Source organism: Hippopotamus amphibius, chromosome 5 (genome assembly GCF_030028045.1).
Source record: "Hippopotamus amphibius kiboko isolate mHipAmp2 chromosome 5, mHipAmp2.hap2, whole genome shotgun sequence".
NCBI classification, from domain to species: Eukaryota; Metazoa; Chordata; class Mammalia; order Artiodactyla; family Hippopotamidae; genus Hippopotamus; species Hippopotamus amphibius.
Genome location: NC_080190.1, coordinates 174207292 through 174228221, shown reverse-complemented (window position 1 = coordinate 174228221; position 20930 = coordinate 174207292). Strand labels below are relative to the sequence as shown.

The window sequence follows — 20930 nt, the reverse complement described above, 5'->3', positions numbered from 1 at the left end:
CTAGCATGGCCGCCGCCATCTTGCGACGGGCGCGCTCCCGCCGGCGCCGCCCGCCCGCGTCCCCACGGCGCGCGCACGCAGGCCCCCGCCCACCCGGGCCCGCCCCGCGCCCTCTGACCCCGCGGGCCCCGCCCCCTGGCCCACGAGGTCGTGTCGCTGCCGGAAGTGGCGGCGCGGGTCTGGACGAGCCGGGAGCATGGCGGGCGCGCGGGGCGCGGGGCACACGGCGGCGACGGCGGCGGGGGCTCGGGCCGGGAAGCGGCCGCCGGAGCGGGAGCCGGAGCCGGAGGAGGTGGCCGCGGGCTGCGCGAGCGGGGCGGGGAGGCGCAGCTGGGCCTCACGTGGCGGCTCCTCTGCCGTCGGCCCCGGGGAGGCAGGCCAGGGAGCGCGGGAGGAGGGCCGCGCGTCCTCTGCCGGCGGGGGCCCTGTGCGGGCGTCCCGGGCAGGGAGCACCCCCGGCGCGAGGCGTGGCCGCAGTGGGGCCGCGCGGTTCTGCGGGTGGAAGGGCGTCTGGGCCGGGGAGAGCTGAGGGGGAGGGCTGGCATCCTGGGCGCTTTGAATTGTGCTTCCTGCGTTCAGGGCGTTTGAGCCTGCGGCACCTCCGTGCCCGTTCCTCAGCTGCCAGTGCGTCGGCTACGTGGTAGAAGAGGCTACGGGCACAGGAAGGCAGTGCCTGCTGCTTTGGGCGCGTCGTTTTAACGGGACTCGGTGGAACCCCAGCTGGGTTGTGGGGGTGTCATCAGAGCTCAGTGGTGGACAGCCGTGGAAGGCTTGTGGAGCCGGGACTCCACGTTCCTGGTTGTCAGGGTGCCCCCTCACTTTGTGACAGGTCCTCGTGCCGCTCCCCCGCCAGCAGGCATCTCTGGGCGCCAGGCTTGGCGGCTTCCGCCACTTCTCTTTGTACCCATCAGCAGCCGTTCGTGCCACGTTTCCTTGCTGTTGTAACTGGGTAGCTTACTAAGTGTTAGAGGAGTGTGTATCCACTTGTTTCTGTGGAAGCTGAGTTGAGTGCTGTCAAGTAAGTGGTGAGTGCAGGCTGTCCAGTTAGGTGAGAGGCTTATTCATTTTTGAAAAGCAATAAAGCAATGACATCTAGGGTTCTCCGTTCAAATAAATGCTCGCTGAAAGTCTACAAGTTCTTGTTCCATTTCTAAAAGGCCCACACACTGTGCATTGTGTTTTGTGGACTTAGGGACTGGGCAGTCTTTGGTCAGCAGAGCTCTGCTTAGAGGAGGCTCTGGTCCTACCTCAGGAGGGGGTGAACGGAAATATTTGCTGTTAGGTAAAGCCTGTGTCATTTTTGTCTTTTAAACCGATCTTTACAATTTCCTGATCAACTGTTGGCCCCAATCTGGTTCTGCTTCAGAACCAGCAGAGTCTTCTGCTTCAGGTGGGAAAAGTCCCTCAGGTCGTGTCGCTCTGCCTGCCGCAGACCCTGCCCTAGTGCCCTCATGGCTGTGGGGCCGGGAGGGCCAGGGTGGGGTGTGGAGGATGGGGGGCTGGTGTGGGTGATGTGATGGAAACTGTGCTCCCCGAAAAGTCCTTCCCTGTGAGATGCTAGGAATTGAATGTCTCTTCTGAGTGCAGGCAGCCTGCTGTCGGTGGAGGTGGATGGTGAGGGAGGCCTGGGTTGGGTGGATGGTTTTGGTGGAGGTGGAGGCTTGTGGCCTGGGGGCTGTGGCCTTGGAGGCTGGCCACACAGAGCTGTGGGTCAGGGCACAGTGCCTGGTGGGGGCTGTGGGGTCATCCACGTCATGCTTCTCGCAGCCTTCTCTCCTTGGCGCTCCTGCTCCCAGCCTTGGGCCTGGCAGTGATCCTGGCCTCTCCGACAGCGAGGAGAGTGTGTTCTCAGGCCTGGAAGATTCCGGCAGTGACAGTAGAGACGATGACACTTCCTTGGAGGAGGAGGATGGAGCCAGCAGCGGTGAGCAGCGCGGCAGGACGGAGAAGACCCCCGGGCAGCAGGTGGGTAAGTGGGGAGCCTCCCGTTGGGCTCTCCCCCCGAGGACTGTGGCCGGGAAAGTGCCTGCCAGGCTTCGGGCTCTCTGGGGGCTCCCTGTGCTGCTACCTCCCGTTCCTTGGGAATCCCAAGGCCCTCATTCCTCCTCTGGTGCAGCGGGGTGGGGAGGGGCGCTGGGTAGAACGCCTGTTTGGAGCTGAGGTGCTCTGAGCTGTACGGCACCGGTTTTTACCCACAGTTACGTGCTTCATTCATAGGAACCCCCAAAATCTGCATGCCTGACCCCCCCCCCCGCCCCCAGGTGATTCTGATGTCACTTCTCCTGGGGCTCAGGCCACTTTGCTAGACTCAGCTGTGGGGTTTCCTAGGGGCAGAGCCTGCGGTGGGATTTGTGTGCAGGGGCCTGCCTGGGGGGAGCCAGTGGCCCCACACCCGTGGGAGCCAGCGGAGCTCCGTCCACCTGGCCTGGTCCCAGGGTTGCAGGAGCCTAGCTGGCCCCCTTGTGAGGCTTTGCCGTCCTGCCTGTTGCTGTGACGAGGGGAGAGGTGCACCCTCCCTTGTCTCAAGTGAAGAAAATGAGAGAAAAGCTTAATCTAAGTAAAATACAACACTGGTTATTTAGGCAATCCTGGAACGAGCTTGTAACTATCTGTGCTTTTCATGGCCTTGGTGTTCTGGAGTTGGGCCCGTGATGGAAACCAAAAGCTAAGCTTATTTGATCTGCTTCCTAGGAAGAAAAGATTTAAAATCAGATTTAAATCCTCCACCCACTCAGGCTTTAATTGCAGCGCTGGTGCACAGAGATGAGGCTGTTCACGGACTGCCTTGCCTGTAGTTTGTGGGATTATGAGCGGATATTTCTCTCCTTTTTAATTAACTCTTTACGATTACAAAATACTCCCTCCTTGACAAAAAGTTAAATCTTAGGTCCACGCTGTTCAGTGAAGAGTGGACGCTCCCCTTCGCTGCCGTTGCTCTGGTTAGTGACCGCAGTTCATGGTTAGGTTATCTTCCTGGATCTTTCCCTCTACTTCTTTTTTTTTAATTAATTTATTTATTCATTTACTCTTTGGCTGCTTTGGGTCTTCATTGCTGTGCTAGGGCTTTCTTTAGTTGTGATGAGCGGGGGCTACTCTTCATTGCGGAGTACAGGCTTCTCATTGCAGTGGCTTCTCTTGTTGCAGAACATGGGCTCTGGGCACGTGGGCTTCAGTAGTTGTGGCACATGGGCTCAATAGTTGTGGCTGGCAGGCTCAGTAGTTGTGGCGCACGGTCTTAGTTGCTCTGTGGCATGTGGGATCTTCCCAGACCAGGGCTTGAACCCATGTCCCCTGCGTGGGCAGGTGGATTCTTAACCACTGCACCACTAGGGAAGTCCCTCTTCTTTTGTTTTTTTATTTTTTATTTATGATTTTTTAAAAAATTTATTTATTTATTTATTTATTTATGGCTGTGTTGGGTCTTTGTTGCTGCGTGCGAGCTTTCTCCAGTTGCGGCAAGTGGGGGCTCCTCTTCGTTGGGCTTCTCTTGTTGGGGAGCATGGGCTTTAGGCCCACGGGCTTCAGTAGTTGCAGCACGCAGGCTCAGGAGTTGTGGCTCACAGGCTCTAGGTGCACAGGCTTCAGTAGTTGTGGCACATGGGCTCAATAGTTGTGGCTCACAGGCTTAGTTGCTCTGCGGCATGTGGGATCTTCCCAGATCAGGACTTGAACCCGTGTCCCTTGCATTGGCAGGTGGATTCTTAACCACTGCGCCACTAGGGAAGTCCCTCTTCTTTTAAAATTAAGTGCTTAAGAGTTTTCCTTTAAAATAGAATTTTTGTCTTCTTTTATAAAGAAAATTTTTGAAGTGATTTTTAAAGGTTAAATAATTTTCTTTTTTAATAAAAAGAATTTTTCGTTTAAATTCTCTAGGCGAGGTACTGTGTACAGGCATTTCAAGAGGCTGACCCCCTCCACCCCCTGAGCCTCTGGGCTCGTGCTGGTCCACAGAGGTGGCAGCGCCGCTGTCCAGGGTCTGCTGGCGCTGGCTCAGCCGCGGGCTCAGCAGAAACTCCGCGCCTACTCTCTCCAGAGGGCGTGGAGCCGTCCTGGCCCCCAACCCTCAGGAGTGCCCTCGTTTTGGGAAAGTCGGCTCAGGCCACCTGGCTGGGGGTATCCTCAGAGCGGGGGGAGGCTGCCTGTGGCTCTGCCCCACCCCAGCTGCCCCCCACTGGGAGCCAGGCCCACGGGCCCTCCCTTCCATGCTGAGCTGGGACGGTGGCGTCCGCTCCCCCGCCACGGCACCCGTGGTGCCCCGCTTCTCTCCCCACCTCCTGTGGGCCGTCCTGCAGTCCTGCCCGCCTCCCCGCAGTCCTGCCCGCCTCCCTGGGGTCTGTTCGGCCTGGGCGCTCATGTCTCTGGCTTTCTCATGGGGTCCTCAGTACTGGGCTGGCATTTGTTCAGGCCAGGAGAATGAGTTAAGGGGGGGGGTGCTCTCGACTCCTAGTGGAAACATCCCCATCTCCCCTTTTCTTGCACCTGTTCTCAAAAGCCGTCCGGCCTCCACCTGGGTGAGCTGGTGGTTCTCCTGTCTCCTGTTCACACCCTCTCTTGGGATGCTCTGGGCCAGCAGGCTGGCCACTGCTTCCTCCATGTTTTCCCATCTCCCCAGGAGTGGCCGCCACCACAGCCCTGTCACGCTCTGCACTGGGGCCCTGGGCTCAGCCTGTTCCTCTCATCCTGACGCCCGTGCAGGGCTGCTCACGTGCAGAACTTTCCTACCACGCTGGCAGTTCCGGCTGGATCAGGGCCCTCTCAAGGGTCTGCCAGCCCGCCTTCACCTGCCACAGCCATGGGTTGTCCCGTGTCGCAGCATGAAGCCCCCTGAGCTCGCTGGAGAGGAGCGCCGGCCTCTGGGCCCTACTCCCGCTCCTGCCTCCCTGCCTGGCCACCCACACCCCGCCTGTCTCCAGCCTCGGGTGGCGGCTCTCGCCGCCCAGCTCACCGGCCGCCGCCCGTCTGTGGCAGGGCCTCTCACTGCCCCACGTGCCCCCAGCAGCACGTGGTGGTGCTTCGGGCGGGCTTTTCTGGTCCCGTGGCGGCGGGGGGGGGTGTCCCGTGGCGCTGGGCCTCCTCGTCCTTGCTCACCTGGCGTGGATGTAGCTGCTCACAGCCATGTCTTCCCTTTAGTGCTTATATAGACCGTGTGTTCCTACTTGTCGTTTGGTTTGGTTCTTTGTACTTGTGTGGGTTTTCCCTCGTGTTCTTACTTTTGTACAAAAGTTCCCATTTTCTTCCGTTCAGTCTGCTTGCCACACTCAAGAATGTAACAAAAGACCTAGTAAGGATGCCTTATGTGGAACTAGCATCTCCCAGGTAACCCAGGAGTCCTGCCTGTGCTGTCTGTGCTCGGACGGCTGTCTGCTGCACAGCCTGGGCGGGAGGACGTGGCTCTGGGCAAGGGCGCAGTGGCTGCGCGTCCCCGGGCCTCTGCAGCGTGGGGTCTGGGCGTTGGTGCCTGGGGGGAGCAGGCCCAGTGCGTGGAGGCCACCTCAGGCAGGATGTGCCTGGGCCTGTCCCAGAGAGCCACGGCTGTGACCCCCCGGCTGGAGCGGCGGGCGCCCTGTGGGGAGCAGGGGGCTTTCTGCGGCCTGGCCCGGCATCAGACGCTCTTGTTTCTGGGGTTCGGGCCAGGCCAGGCTGTGGTGTCGCGTCTGCAGTGACACGGTCGGTTCGTTTGGGGGGGTCCCACAGCCCCCTCAGCTGTGACGCACGCGCGCTGCTCCTGTGCCCCCTCGCCCCAGGGTTCTGGTGCGCCTGCCCTGGGGGGGTTGTTGATCGGATCCCATCCCACGTCCAGGTGGGGTGACCTGAGCAGCTGGCTCTCACTGGGCATCTCTACCTGCCTGGTCCCCTCTCTCAGGGCTCAGGGCTTTGGGCTTCGAGAGCAAGCCACCTGGCACCCTGGCTGTGGAGCGGCTCGTCGTGACGCCAGGAGAGGCCCGTCGTGACTGTGGGTCCCCTGGTTTGGGACACTTGCCTGCAGAACCCACGTCCCGCGGGTCCCGCCCGTGGGCTCTCAGCCATCCACACGGGCACGTCCGGGAGCCCGCGCCACGTGACGTGGAGCCGGTGTGCTGCGGCTCTGGGCCGACGCCCACCCCCTGGTGCTTGTGCCTGAGCGTGTTGGGGGCCGCGGCTGGGCCGTGTGGGAGAGGAGAGGGAGGGCGCTGGTGTGCAGGGCTTGTTTTTTAAACGCTTGTTGCCCAGCTGTAGGCGGTGGGGTGTGCGCGGTCCTTCTGGCCCCAGAGCGGCCTCTGCCTTGGGGAGCGGGGCTGTGCCTCACATCACAGCTGCCCCCTGGCGGCCACCGTCTGCCCAGCGGGGTCACCTCGGGAGGGAGCCTGTGGCTCCGGAGCCCTGGTGCCTCGAGGAGGGCGCCCCTCGCCAGGCGTCCAGCTCTTCTGCCCAGGAACTCCCAGCCCTGCCGCTGGGTCCCCTCCCCTCGCCGAGGCCCCGCCTGTGCCTGGCTCCCTGGGCAGCGCTGGGGTTGGCCAGGGCCTGTGATGGCGCCTGGGGCACAGGTGTGGGGGGGCTCCCGGGATGCGGTGCCCGGTGCGGGCCTCAGACCGGCGGGCGGTCGGCAGCCGTGGAGCACCGTGGCCGGCGCTGGCGACCCTGCCGCCGCCGGCGACCTGTCGGCTGCGGGCTGGCCTCCGGGGCTTGCCCGGCCTGGGGTCCTGCCGAGCCGGGGCCTGGGGCAGGTGTGCTGCTGTGGCTGAGGACAGGGGCAGAGCTGCGGGCCCCGGGCGCGCCCCCCCGCGCCCAGGCAGTGCTGACCCACTTTTCGCGGGCAGGGCTCCTGCCGCGCACAGCTCCGGGAGCCGGGGGTGGGAGAGACGGGGAAACCGAATCTCGCCTCTTCCTGGCCTGGAAAAAAACTTACGCTCTCACCCTCCTTATACTGAAGGAAAAACAGGCGGGAGGAAGCGCTGCCTTGCGGGCCTTTGGCTCCTGCCCGGGCAGGGGGAGCGGGGCTCTGGGCGGGGGCGCCTGGGCTTGGGGGCTCCGGCCGCGGACACGTCACGGCCCCCCCGGGGGGCGCGTGGGAGACGGGGCTGTTTTCCCCATCAGTCCCGGTTCCGGTACGCCCGACCCCCGCCCTGCGAGGGGAGAATCTGTTTTCCAGGTGGGGGTGGGAATGCCCGTGGCGCCCACTCCCTGGCCGGTGGGGCGAGGGTCTCGTCCTAGGAGTGGCCCCTGTGCCGGCGGCCGGCCGCGCGTGCCGTGGCCCTGCCCTCAGGGGCCCGGCCCAGTTCTGGGGGGCCCCTCCCCGGCCCTCACCTGCTGCTGCCGAGAGGCTGCTCCTGACCCCGGGCTGGCTCTGGGCTCAGCTGGGCCTTTGGGCCAGGAGTCTGCAGCCGTTTTTTTCGTTAAGGGCTGTGGGGGTGGCGAAGTGCTCCTGTTCCAGGTGTCAGCCTCTCCCTGGGGTCCTCCCCTGGAGCTGGACGTTGTGATGGGTCCAGCCCTTGACAGAGGATGACTCTGGGTGAGACCCCCTCCCGGAGAGGCCCACTTAGATCTGGGGCGTCCCTGGTCTCGTCCTCGCACCGGGAGCAGGTTGGAGCCGCTTAGAGATTGCGGCGCGGGAACTCAGGCCTCAGCGTGGGCAGGGGGGGCGGGGCACCCTCGGGGCACTCTCGGCCCACGATCTGGCCCACGTCCTGGCCCACGTCCTGACATGACGGCTCTCCCTTCCCCTTCACAGGCCGGGACCCCTCCCCTAAGGACACCGGTGGTGAGCGAGCTGGCTGAGGACGAGTACGCGGAGGACAGCTCTGACGAGGAGGTGGGGCCGCGGCCGCGCGCTTGCAGGGTGGGCTGCACTGCCCCAGGCAGAGGAGAGTCAGGCCACAGCGAGGCCGGAGTGGGCGTCCTGGCCTGGGGCCCCAGTCCCGTCTGGAAGAGCCATTTCAGGGTTGGGGACGCGTGACTGCTGGAGCGTGTGTCATCGCAGGGAGGGGAGCGTGTTGGGCGCAGCACGGCCACCCTGTGCCTCTGTCTCGGCCCTGGGCCATGGACCCCGGGGTGTGGCGGGCGCGGCTGGCAGGCGGTGGGGACCCCCGTGTGCTCTGGGGGGCTGTGCCCATGCTGCGGGTGGGCACCAGCTGGCCTGTGCGGGTCCCTGGAGGCGGGGGTGGGTGACAGGCCCGGTGGGCGCCCGCGCAGGGCACCAAGGGCAGGAGACGGGCGGCCCCAGTGCTCTGCCTTTCCTCCCTGGCATCCTGGAGGCCCGGGCTGCTGGGGCCCTCCGTGAATCCGGTCCTCCCTCCCACATTGACGGTCTCAAGGGGAACGCCTGCTGCCGGGCTAGGGGTGCTCGGTCTGGCCAGGGCTGCCTGTGGGTTCTGGGGGGCTGGGCTGAGGAGCTCCCAGGTAGACGTGGCTGTGGTGCTCTCCTGCCGCCTGCTCCCTCCCTGGTGTGTCCCAGCCACCAGGCGGGGCTGCGGCCCTCACGCCCACTGTCCTGGCGTGAGCCCCCCGGGTGTGTGCCTCCTCCGGCTGGGGGGCCTGCAGAGACAGCGGTCCCCGCCCCCGGCGGCTCGTCCTGCCGTCTGTCGGGGGCTGTCCCCGGGCTGGGGAGACCCGCGCCCCCTCCCCTGCGCGGCTTCCACCCCCACCCTCCGCCCTCTTGGCAGCGGCTGCAGGAGCCTTGGCCGCCCGCCCGATCCGGTCTCTGTGCGTTCAGAGAACAGAGACAAAACAAAATAAATTGGTTTCCTGGCCTGAGCAGCGGGCGCACTCGGTGAAGGGGGGCCCGTGCAGCGCGGCTCCCGGCCGGTCTCCCCCCTCCCAGGGGCTCTGGCTGTCGGCAGCCACATCCTGTCGGCTACTTTTTTATATTTGGTATTTTGAGAAATCGATGATCATTGTAAATGGAGTGCAGAGGCCGGGGGAGGGGCTCTGGGCCGCCCGCAGGGAGGCGCTCCTCCTGGCCTGGCCGGTCCCGGAGCCGCCGCGGGGGCCGGGGGGGGGGGGGGGGGTGCGATGACTATCCCATCTGTCGGCCTGAGTGACAGCAGGAGCCGCGCTTCTGCCAGCACAGCCGGCCGCGGCTCGAGGGGGCGGCAGAGCTCGGCTTTCAGGGGCCAGGCCGGCCGGACAGATGCTCTCCTCCCCGAGAGGCGACCCCCACCCCCGGCTTGCTGCCGCGTCTCTGCAGTCTGTGCAAAGCAGGGTGGGCTCCGGGGACGAGGTTTCAGGGGATGGGGTGGCCTCTCGGGGGCCCAAGGGGCCCGAGAGCGCTGAGGGGGCACGGGGGCCTCCCCCACCCCGAGGCTGTGCCCCGGGGCGCTTGGCACCTGTGAGGAGACACAGTCCGCCAACACGGGTCACGTTGTGTCGGGCAGCCCCTTCTCCAGGCAGCGTCTTTGGAGGGGGTCGGTGAAGCAGTGAAGTCCTGCAAGGTGTGCTCCTGGGTGGGCCGCTCCTGTGCTGTGGCCGTGCCTGGCCTCACCTTCCCACCCCTCGGGCCTGGACTCGGGTCCTGGGCTGGGGGACACGGGGCCTTCTCGGCCCTCTGGCGGCGGGCCTCCGTCCGCCCTGGCCCCAGGGGGCGCGGCCCCTGATGGTGGCTGGGGAGGGCTGGCCCCCTTCTCTGGAGACCCGGGTCCTGTGCCCGTGCGTCCCCCCGCCCCCCCACATCCCAGGGGGCAGCCGAGCAGCAGCCCCAGGACCTGCGGCCAGGCCAGGCGTGGTGGGCGTCCTGGCCCTTGGGAGTCGGGGAGCCCTCTCCCACATGTCCACCGCACCCCTCCCCCACAGACGTGATCTCATCCATCCGCCGGCTGCGGGAGGCGGGGCGGGTGGCGATGGGTGGCTCTCCGAGCGGTGGGCCCCCACCCCCATCTGGCCTGGGAGAAGCTGGGAGAAACGGAGGCCAGGGCGGGCAGGGTGGGGGCCGGGGCTGTCAGCTCCGGGGTCGCGGCCCTGTAGGGGCGGGCGGCGGGCGCGCCTGTGTCCGGCCGCGGTCCCCTCTGCTCTCCCGCCAGGCGCCGCTGCCGGCCTCCCGGCTACTGAGCGGCAGCCGCCTCCTCCCGCCCCGCCCCGCCCCCGGCCCGGCCCGGCGCTCGCTCTCGCCGGCTGCTGGCAGCGCGGCCGCGGCTCGGGTTTCGAGCTGTTGCGCAGAGCGTGCGGCCGCGGCCTCGGCGGCTGCCTGCCTCCCTGGCGGCCCCCGCCCCGCGGTGGGGCTCCGACAGCCCTTCGGGTCGCCCCGGCCACCTTGGCTGGGAGGGTCCCCCCCCCCCCCGCCGGCACCGTGGCCTCGCAGGGGGCCGCAGGGGGCGGTGGGTGTGGCGGCTGTGACCTCGGGGTGCCCCTGGGCGCCTTTGCCAGGCAGCACCTCGTGAGCCAGGCCCGCTGTGTGTGGGTCCAGTCGGGAGACAGGGTCACCCCTGGGGAGGGCGGGGCCGTTCCAGGACAGCAGAGCCCCGGGGGCCCCGGGGGCCGTGCACCAGCACCGTCGGGGGCAGGTGGCAGTGGGGGCAGGTGATGGTGGGGTTCCTTCAGGGCTGCACGCTCCCTCGTGCTGGGGCACGTGGGCGTGTAGAGGCCCCGGCTTGCCGTGTGCCCACTGGAGCCGGTTTCCTGGGCAGCAGGAACCGAGCTGGGCGGGCAGGCGGGTGGGAGGGAGGATGCTGGGCCTGGGGCAGAGACAGAGAGAAAGGGGGGGTGCCCTTTGGCCCGGCTGGGCAGGCTCGTGGGGACAGGTTCCGTAGGAAAGGTGCTGCAGGGGCTGGCTGCACACGTCCCGACCCAGGCCAGGGCTGCCTTGCTGAGGACAGGGGTGCAGGTGGCAGCTGGCTGCGTGTGGGCAATTGCTCGGGGCTCAGGGCGAGTCCTCCCGAGTGAGGTCTTGGAGGGGCTGGGGCTGGGGGTGTGGCGCTGCGGGCCCCAGGCCAGTTCGAAGCAGCCTCGAGGGGCTCAGAGTGGGCCCTTGGCACTCAGCAAGGGGGTCCCGAGCCACGTCCACCGCATCCACCCCCAGAGGAGTCTCGGGGAGGCCCTGCCTGCGGGAAGCCGAGATTTGGGTGCCCCTTGTGGGAATGCCCGCTGGCCCCGGGCTGGCCCCAGGAGAGGGCGTAGGTGGGGCTGTATCGGAGGACCCAGGAGCAGGGGCAGCCTGGGCGCCCGCTCCCCAGCCCACGGACCGCTTGTGGGGAGACTTGCTCCCATCTCCCCCAGCAGCGCTGGAGGCGCTCATCCAGGGTCAAGGAGTGGGCTTGGAGGGCCCCGTGCCCACACACGTCCGATGGCTCGGGTGGGCCTGGCCCGTCGTGCTTTCGTGAGGATGGCGGGCGGGAGGGCAGTCTGATGGAGGAGGTTTGGGAAGGGGGCTCGGAGCTCCTCGACCGTCCCGCCCTGGCCCGGCTGGCCACAGCTGGTGGGCTCTGCTTCTGGCCCCGACCCCTGCGAGGGTCCCCTTAGCTGGCTTTGGCCTTTGGGGCAGGAAGAGGCTGAGTGGGACCTGGCTTTCTCCAAACCCTTGGGCCCATCAACTGGGACTCATCCTGCGGGTACCTTGTGTGAGCTCAGCTGCAGCAGGTGGCCCGGGGCACACGGCCTGGCCTCCTCCTGGAGGGAGGCGCAGGAGAGACGAGGCGCAGGAAGGCCGGGGTGGGGGGCGGGGGGAGCTGAGGGAACACTGCCGGCATTGTAATCGGAGAGGGGCAAGGGGAAGAGAGAGCCCGAGCGAGGGCGGCTGACCCCGCGCTCCCGGGGGACAGGTGGGAGAGGCAGAACGAGGAGAGAGTGAAGGATTCCAGAGGTGGGCCGGCTTCCTTTCTCTCAGACAGACACGGGAGGGAGGTGGGCAGCGGGCCAGCGCCGTACCTGCAGTTCCAATCTGCGGTCCTGACAGCTGCAGCCACTTTGGGGAGGGGGAGGGGGAGGGGAGGGGGCTCTTCGAGAGCGGAAAAATCCCAGCCGACATCAGCCGGTGGCCGCCTGTGTCTGTCCGGCGCAGCCTGGGGGGTGGGGGACCCCTGCCGCCCGAGGGCTCGTCCTTGGGGCAGGGCGGCCCCCTGGGAGAGCACAGCTTGGGGGCTGTCTGGACCCTGGAGGGGTCGGCCGGCGCCCGCCCCCGCAGGGTCACATGTGCTTCCTGGCAGCCCGCAGGTGCTGTGCAGGGTGGGGGCCGGCTGGCCTGCGGGCGGGCGCGGGCGGCCGGGTGATGGATCACGTGGTGCCGCCAGCCGCTCGTTCCCCGGGCCGGGGTCGGGAGCTGACAGCCCAGCCCTGGTGGCCCAGAGGCGGCTGCTGGCCCCGGGTGCGGGCCGGCCTCTCCTTTCCCACCGCCTCTGCGGGGCACACGCACAGGGAGCCGGGGGGGCGGGCGAGGCGGGCGTCCTGGGAGGAAGCGGGGGCTGTGGTGGACGGGGCGCCCGCGGCTGCCGTGAGTAGCCGAGTGGACTCTCGTGGGCCGGCCCGCCGCCCCCAGTCTGGTTTGAATTTCTGGAGCGGCGGAGGGTGACGCGTGCTCCTCCCCATCCCTAACCCTCCCTCTTTTGCTGGCTGGCGGGCCAGGCCCTCGGCCTCTGCTGCTACCGGTGCAGCTCAGGGAGCCACCGGGCCCACTGCCCAGGCCTGAGGCCGGCCAAGCTGCAGCCGCTGTCGGAGTCACAGGCCCAGCGGCCGAGGGCCTGGCCCTCGCGCCCTGTGCCGGGACCCGCCGGCCGCTGGGGACCGTCCCAGAGGCCTGCCCTCTCCTACCGACCCGGCAGCTCCGAGGCAGTTACCCTTCCTCCCCTGCTGCACTGGGCTCCGAGGGGCCCTGACGCCCGGGCCCCAGCCTGCCTGTCCCCCTCGCCCTGCTCTCTCCCCTCAGGCCTTCACGCAGGGAGGGCACACTCTTCCCCCTCTGTCTGCCTGACACCAGCCTGGCGACTCTGGCTGGGAGGTGGGTGCCCACCTAACTCCCCATCATCTTTGTGAGGGAGGATTTGTGAGGGAGGTTTTACGCTCCCACCGAGCCCAGGAGTGGAGGGGCACGGCAGATGGGCCACGGACCGTCCCCGCAGAACTGCACTGGTGCCCGGTGGAGCCGGGGAGGCGGGCTTGGAGACCCTGGAGGGGCGTCCCTGCTTGTCCGCACGCTCCCTCCCCAGGTCGTGTTCTTGCAGTGTCCTCAGTGCCCCGGAGCGGAAGGGGTGCCTTTCTCACCCCCCAGGGGGACCCCCACGTTCCGCCTGCGTCTTGCCTCTCCAGGCAGGCGGGGGGGGGGGAGGGGGTGGGGGGCTGCCGCGGTGACCGAGCGTGCCCTCTCCCCGCCTCCTGCTGGCCAGCTGTAGGCTCCTACAGGATTACGGAGAGGAAATTTGGGGTTGGGTTTCTCTCTGAGTGGAACCTGCCGCTGTGCCTTTTTATGCTGTTGTATTTCTATCAGGTTGGACACAACCCCTCTCTAGCCCTAAAGGCTCTGGCTTTGAGAATTTCCTCCAGAATTACACCACCGCTTCCTGCTTCTCGGTTCCCGGGAGCCCGTCCGTTCAGGGGAGGGGGTGGCTCTGGCCCTGCCCTGTTTGGGTGCCCACGTGGGCCTCAGCACCTGGCCTCTCCCGGGGGCCTGAGCCTGCGCGGAGGGCTGGGAGGGCCCAGGGCCGGCACCTGGCGCGCTTGGCCATTCCCCGCCCGGCGGGCCGGAAGTCAGGCTGCTGGCCAGCTGGGGGGGGGGCCTGCACAGAGCTGCCCCCGCCTTTGTACTCTGCTGTGCCCATGGAGCTCACGCCGGTAGGTTGTAATTGTCACCTGCAAGGTTTTAACGGTCAGCCAGCTGTGCAGAGCTTGCAGAGAGGCCTGAACTGCCCTCCTCATGGGCAGGTGGGGCCTTTGGGGGAGTTGGGTGGGTGCGGTGGTGAGCGGCCGGGGCCCTCCCAGTGGGAGCAGTGCTGGGGGCAGGCGCAGACCCCAGGGGAACACACGGGCAGCTGCCACCTGGCCCGTGCCCTCGGGCCTGCACAGGCCTGGAAGCTCAGCTCTGCCAGACGGTGCCCCTCGCTCCCCCTCCCCCACACGCCCACTTCGTGGGGCCCTGTGGGCAGAGACTGAGGTGCTGAGGTTCCGAAGACCAGCAAGGTGCACGCGGAAAGCGCTGAGGACCCTTCAGGGCCGGGACACCTGGCAGGCCCTCGGAGCGGAGGTGGGGCGGGACTGCTCCCCTGCCCCCGGCTGCCTGTGCCCCGCTCTGCCCCTCAGCCTTCTGCCCCCTTGCAGGTCTCCTTCAGACCTGAAGGCACCATGGTGCCCTGGCAGGGGTGCTGGGAGGGCCGGCCCTGAGCCCTGGAGAGGGGCAGCTTTCTCCGAGAACTGGGTGCCTCAGCCCAGGGAGACAGGATGCGAAAAGAGAACAGCCCCTGAGGGGCGCGAGGGTGGGCTCCGGCTCGGGCTCCGGTTCAGGGTGGATCCTGAACCGGTGGAGAGGACAGTGTTTGTCCGTGTTTGGAAGATGTTGTTTTGGTTTTAATTATACAAAACTTTCAGACTTTATATTATCATATCAAAGACACAAGATGCCAACACATAGTGACGAGAAGAAAACCAGGTACGGAGCCAGCATGGAAAGTTCCAGTGGGGCTGGGCAAGTGCTGGGCCAGCTCCGAGTCCTGCCGCCTGTCTGTCCATCAGCCCCGCTCACAGCTGGGGCAGGGCGGCCGGTGGGGGGGCCCTCAGGGAGGCCTGTGCCCGAGTCAGGTCCGTGGGGCTCTCCGTGGATGGCCCAGCGGCATCTGCCTCTAACTCCGAATCGCCGTCTTTCTGTCTCGGTCCTTGCTCTGCAGAGGGGAGGGCAGTGTCAGGGCCTGGGCAGAGGCCAGTGGCAGTCTGCACCTCTGGACTTCCCCGCTGGGTGCCGTCTCGGGTGGTGGGCGCTGGAGGCACCCCCCTTCCACGCTCACCCCAGCTTCCCCAGGCAGTCTGGGGAGGAGAGTATGCTGCTGCACAGCCGAAATTGTAAAATTAAATTTCCCAGATGTTCAGGCCCCAGGAGCTCGCGCGTGCTGTCTGGAGAGGAAATGGGGATTGGGGAAAGCCGCGCCGTATTTTCTCCCTGCTCACCCTGCTTTTCCGGTGCCACCAAGCACAGCAGGAGCTGTAAATCACAGCCGGCCAGCGTCTCCCGCAACAGCCCTCTCCCCCAGCCCCCAGGTCTCCTGCCAGCCTCCTGCCAGCGGATGCCACAGCCGCCCTGGTGCCCCAGGGGCAGGGGCCAGGGGAGGGCAGGCAGGTGCCCGATAAGCCTGAGGCTAGTGGCAGAGCAAGTGGACCCCAGAGGGGTCTCCTTACTGCCACTGCCCCCCGAGTCTCCTTCCCCTGGGGACAGGGGAGGTGGCCAGAGTTGCTTGATCCAAGCCTAGCTTGGTCCCCTAGGTTCTTCCAGGTCGGTGCTGGCCCTGCCTTGCTGTCTTACCCCATCTGGCCCTGGGTGGCGCTCTCTGGTCCCCCCGTGGGTGCCCGTGTCCAGGGCACTCGTGGGGGAGAAGGGCCGGGGAAGGCCCAGCCCCGCCTGCTCCGGCCGTGCCCGTCTTGGGCTCCTCCCTCCCTGGTCTCGGGGCTGCTGCGCGCGGGTGACAGGTGTTGCTGGGGGGCTCTGCCCGCCTCTGGCCCCGCCCTCTCTGCCCGGCAGGCGTGGGTTGCACGGGAGGTTTGGAGGTGGGGGACGCCCCACCGCCAGCACTCACCAGCTTTCTCTGGTTGCTGAGGCAGAAGGTGCAGATCTGTTTGGGCTGGGCGTTCTCGCCTTCACGGGCGGGCGGTGGGGGCGGCGGCGGCGGGGGGCTGCCCGCGCGCGCCGCGTGGAAGAAGGCGGGCCCCGAGTGGCAGGGCTGCCCGTCGCCGCAGGCCTCGCCCACCAGCAGCACGTTGCCCAGGTGCGAGATGTAGCTGGAGGCCAGGCGCAGGGTCTCGATCTTGGAGAGCTTGCGGTCGGCCGGCTCGGTGGGGATGAGCGTGCGCAGCGCCGTGAAGGCCGTGTTCACGCTGTTCGTCCGGTCCCGCTCGCGCGCGTTCGCCGTGTGCCGCTGCCGGGGCTCCCGGCCCGGCCGCCCCCCGGGCCCCGGGCCGCCGCCCCCCGCGCGCCGGCCCCCGGCCCGTCTCCGGGCGCCCTGGAGGCCGCAGCGCGCCGCGTGCACGCGGCAGGGCTTCTCGTCGGAGCCCGAGCTCTCGCTGCCGCGGTCCTCGTCCTCCGACAGCGGGCTCACTTCGGGGTACAGGTAGCGGCCGGGTGGCGCCGAGCGCAGCATCGCGAAGGACATGGGGCCGGCCGCCGCCGTCAGCTCCGCCGCGCGCCGCGCATGCCGCCGCCGCCGCCGCCGGCCGGGCCAGGGGGGCGCGAGGTCTCAGGGCTCCCGCGGTGGCGGCTGCCGAGCCGAGCCGCGCGCACGTGTGCGTCCCGGGCTGGAGCGGGGCCGCGGGCTGGGCCTTTATAGCCGAGGCGGCCCCTCCCCCGCGCTGGCCCGCCCTCCTCCCCGCCTCCCAGCCCCTGGAGGCCGCTTGGAGCAGGGGCCCTCCGTCCCTCTGCCTCCTCGCGCCACGGTGAAGGGGCCTGGAGCATCTTGCCGTTGGGGGATGCCGGGGGAGGTGGGAGCCCCCTTCCGGGTGGTACCTGGTCTGTGCCGCCTCCTCTCCTCCCTCTCAGCGGGAGGCAGGATGGTCAAGCAGGACCCGTGACCCTGGGCCTTCTCGCTTGGCATGACCAAGTTAACCCAGCTGCCCTGGCCCCAGCGCTTGGCCACACCCTGTCTGTCTCTCGCTCCCATGTACACTTGGGCTTTCTGTGCCCGGAGAAGGGGGCACAGAGGAGCTTTGAGGAGCTGGAGTTCAGCCCCAGCGCCCGGCTGCCCCCCTTCAGGTTTGTGTCTGGGGCCGCCTGATGACACAGCCTGTCTCTCCTGCACCTGCCCCCTCTTGGCATCAGTCTCCAGTTCCAGCACAGCTTATGCCCTCTTTTTCCGCTCCTGCCTGCGCTCTGCTCTGGAGAACCCCCCCACCCGCACCCTGGTCCCCTGCAGAGTGTTCCCTGTGGGCGTCTCCTCTGGGCCACTGACCCCCCCCAGCCGCAGTCTGTCCAATTCAGGGATGTTTGAGTCGACTTGGGGGGCACAGGAGAAGGAAGGGCGTTTCTAGCAATGGCAGGGACGTGGGGGCACACCTGGAGGATGGGCAAGCTGGGAGAACTAAAGTTAGCAGGTTGGGGGCTGGGCAGGTGCAGAGGGGCAGTGCCCAGAGGGTCTTGTCCTGCTGTAAGGGGGGGGGGGTTCCCAGGTTCCCGACTCTGCTGTCTCATCTGGGGCCCTCCCCCTGTGGCTACTGTTGCAGGAAGCGGCCGCCTGGGCAGCAGTCTCTGTGCTGGGTGGAGGGAGGGTGGTGGCTGGCAGGGGCCTCGACCAGGAATGTGTGTCCAGGAATGTGGCTGCTCTGCCCGCTGAGGCTGGGGTGGGGGGACAGGGCAGCAGGGCTGGGGGAGTCCCTGAATGCTTGCAGCTCACAGTGCGCTGGGTTCTGCCTCCCCTTAGCGTGGGTTGGTGGGGTCTTCCCTGAGTTCCTGCCGGTGGCTACCCAGTTTTGCCTAAGGCCCCCACCAGGGGAGGGAGCCCACGGCCGATGAGGTCACTCTTGCCTGTGGCTGCCCAGAGCCCTGGCCAAGGAATCCAGCGGGGAGGCTCTGGGGTTGGCACCACTTCAGTGGAAAATGTGAAGGTGCAGCTCCGGCGCCTCGGAGGGTCGGGGAGGGGGTGGGGTGGGGGGGGAGGGGGACACTGCAGGCCGCCCTGCCACGTCACACCCCAGGGAGAAGGCACGAGTCAGGGGGCCTGGGTGCTGCCCCTGGCCAGCCTTGAGGCCAGTGCTTTGCTCTCGCCTTTTCCCCCTCCTAGTCTGTATCTTCTGGGGGGCTTGGAGGGAGGGGTGGGCACAGTGGGTGTCCAGTGCTGACACTCTGGCCTCCTGCCCCAGGACATCCGGAACACGGTGGGCAACGTGCCCTTGGAGTGGTACGATGACTTCCCCCACGTGGGCTACGACCTGGATGGCAGGCGCATCTATAAGCCCCTGCGCACCCCTGACGAGCTGGACCAGTTTCTGGACAAGATGGACAACCCTGACTACTGGTGCGGGCATGGAGCGGGGACCGCGGGGTGGGGCGGGGCCTGCGGGTGGGGCGGGGCCGGGGACTGGGCTCTGACAGGCAGCCCCCAGGCGCACGGTGCGGGACCGGATGACCGGGCACAGCGTGCGGCTGACGGATGAGCAGGTGGCCCTGGTGCGGCGGCTGCAGTCGGGCCAGTTTGGGGACGCGAGCTTCGACCCGTACGAGGTAGGGGGCAGCCACGGGCCCCAGGGTCTGGGGGCACCTGCAGGGCCCAGGCCCACACCCCTCCGCTCGTCCCCCAGCCGGCTGTGGACTTCTTCAGTGGGGACCTCGTGATCCACCCAGTGACCGACCGGCCCGCCGACAAACGCAGCTTTATCCCGTCCCTGGTGGAGAAGGAGAAGGTGGGTGTGGCCCCGCCCTCCTGGTCCCCCCCCCCCCCGCTGTCCCCCTGCCCCCGGCCATCCCCGCCCTGACCCCCACGGGCTCTGCAGGTCTCCCGCATGGTGCACGCCATCAAGATGGGCTGGATCCAGCCTCGCCGTCCTCCGGACCCCACGCCCAGCTTCTACGACCTGTGGGCCCAGGAGGACCCGGACGCGGTGCTGGGCCGCCACAGGATGCACGTGCCTGCTCCCAAGCTGGCGCTGCCGGGCCACGCCGAGTCCTACAACCCGCCTCCCGAGTACCTGCCCAGCGAGGAGGAGGTGAGCCTGGTGCGGGCTGCGGTGCAGGCTGGGGTCCGGGCCGTGCAGGCTGGGGTCCGGGCCGTGCAGGCTGGGGTCCGGGCCGCCCTGCCTGGCCCTGTGCCTGCCTCACTCCCGCCCCCACAGCGCCTGGCCTGGGAGCAGCAGGAGCCTGGGGAGAGGAAGCTCAGCGTGCTGCCCCGCCGGTTCCAGAGCCTGCGGGCCGTGCCCGCCTACGGCCGCTTCATCCAGGAGCGCTTCGAGCGCTGCCTCGACCTCTACCTGTGCCCGCGGCAGCGCAAGATGCGGGTGTGCGGGCTGGGGGAGACCTGGGCAGGGGTGGGGGGTGGGGGTGGACGCAGCTGACCCCGGGTCCTTCTCTCCCAGGTGAACGTGGACCCTGAAGACCTCATCCCCAAACTGCCTCGGCCACGTGACCTGCAGCCCTTCCCCACGTGCCAGGCCCTGGTGAGCAGGCAGGGCGGGGTGGCCTGTCGCGCGCGCCTCTGGGGGCCCGCACCTCACCACCCCATCTCTGCAGGTCTACCGGGGCCACGGCGACCTCGTCCGCTGCCTCAGTGTCTCCCCGGGGGGCCAGTGGCTGGCATCAGGTGGGCCTGGGGTGGGGCAGCCTGCCGTGGAGGGGGGCCAGGCTGGAGGGCCAGGTCCTGAGGGCCCATCTGCTGTGTCCAGGCTCGGATGATGGGTCGGTGCGGCTCTGGGAGGTGGCCACCGCCCGCTGTGTGAGGACCGTGCCTGTGGGGGGTGTGGTGAAGAGTGTCGCCTGGAACCCCCAGCCTACCATCTGCCTGGTGGCTGTGGCTGTGTGCGTATGAGGCCCGGGGCTTCCTGGGGCAGCGGGGAGGGGGGCGGCCCTGGGCCCGAGGGCCTTACCGTGGCTCTGGCCGCAGGGAGGATGCCGTGCTGCTGCTCAGCCCGGCCCTGGGGGACCGGCTGGTGGTGGGCAGCACGGAGCAGCTGCTGAGCGCCCGCCCCCCGCCCGCGGAGCCCTGCGCGCAGCCGGCCCGCTGGCTGGAAGCCTTGGAGGAGGAGCGCCAGGCCGGCCTGCGGCTGCGCATCTGCCACGGCAAGGTGTGGGGGCTGTGGGGGGGCGGGGGGGGGAGGGGCGGGGGGAGGGCACGGCTCAGCAGCCTGGCTTTCTCGCAGCCGGTGACGCAGGTGACCTGGCACGGGCGCGGGGACTACATGGCCGTGGTGCTGGCCACCCCGGGCCACACCCAGGTGCTGATCCACCAGCTGAGCCGGCGCCGCAGCCAGAGCCCCTTCCGCCGCAGCCACGGTCAGGTGCAGCGCGTGGCCTTCCACCCCGTGCGGCCCTTTCTGCTCGTGGCCTCCCAGCGCAGCGTCCGCCTTTACCACCTGCTGCGCCAGGAGCTCACCAAGAAGCTGATGCCCAACTGCAAGTGGCTGTCCAGCCTGGCGGTGCACCCGGCAGGTGAGAGGGCACCCCAGCCGGGGGTGGGGGGCAGGTGAGGGGGCCCCCAGGTCTCTACCAGCACATCTTCCCCCAGGCGACAACATCCTCTGTGGCAGCTACGACAGCAAGCTGGTGTGGTTTGACCTGGATCTCTCCACCAAGCCGTACAGAGTGCTGAGGTGAGGCGCTGGCGAGGGTGGCGGAGCGCCCCCGCCCTCAACCTGCTCCCCTCAACTGGCTCCCCCTCAACCTTCTGGCCCGCCAGGCACCACAGGAAGGCCCTCCGGGCGGTGGCCTTCCACCCCCGGTACCCGCTCTTCGCATCCGGCTCCGACGACGGCAGCGTCATCGTGTGCCACGGCACGGTGTACAGGTGAGCGCCTGCCCGCCCGCGCGCGCCCTGTGCGGGCTGTGCCGCCGGGTCCTGAGCCTCTCCCTCCCCCACAGCGACCTGCTGCAGAACCCGCTGCTGGTGCCCGTGAAGGTGCTCAGGGGGCACGCCCTCACCAGAGAGCTGGGGGTGCTGGACGTGGCCTTTCACCCCACCCAGCCGTGGCTCTTCTCCGCGGGGGCGGACGGCACCCTCCGCCTCTTCTCCTAGGCGGCCCAGGTTCTTGGGCGGGGCAGGTGGGCTCAGGCTGCTGCGTGTGCTCAGGACCCTCAACAGAGAGGCCTTTCTCCTGCTGGTGTGACCTTCTTGAGTCTGGATTCCTAACGGGGCGGG

The 20930-nt window shown here is 67.8% G+C and overlaps 2 protein-coding genes across 2 annotated transcripts; one reads left to right on the top strand and one right to left on the bottom strand.

The window, feature by feature from the left end:
- Positions 1–5: 5 nt before the first annotated feature.
- BOP1 (BOP1 ribosomal biogenesis factor) lies at positions 6–20899 on the top strand. The gene is given in 17 exon segments (XM_057736759.1): positions 6–93; positions 96–292; positions 1768–1965; positions 7709–7789; positions 17947–18101; positions 18190–18307; positions 18385–18486; positions 18577–18789; positions 18916–19077; positions 19156–19236; positions 19310–19379; positions 19462–19594; positions 19680–19860; positions 19936–20224; positions 20301–20385; positions 20472–20579; positions 20654–20899. Coding segments are annotated over 17 exon segments (2415 nt in total). The 3' UTR covers positions 20808–20899.
- SCX (scleraxis bHLH transcription factor) lies at positions 14445–17801 on the bottom strand. Its single transcript, XM_057736900.1, has 2 exons — positions 15675–17801; positions 14445–14768 (listed from the first exon to the last, which is right to left on the bottom strand). The coding sequence occupies exons 1-2, from the start codon at positions 16245–16247 to the stop codon at positions 14730–14732; spliced, it is 612 nt and encodes a 203-aa protein (XP_057592883.1). The 5' UTR covers positions 16248–17801; the 3' UTR covers positions 14445–14729.
- Positions 20900–20930: the final 31 nt, after the last annotated feature.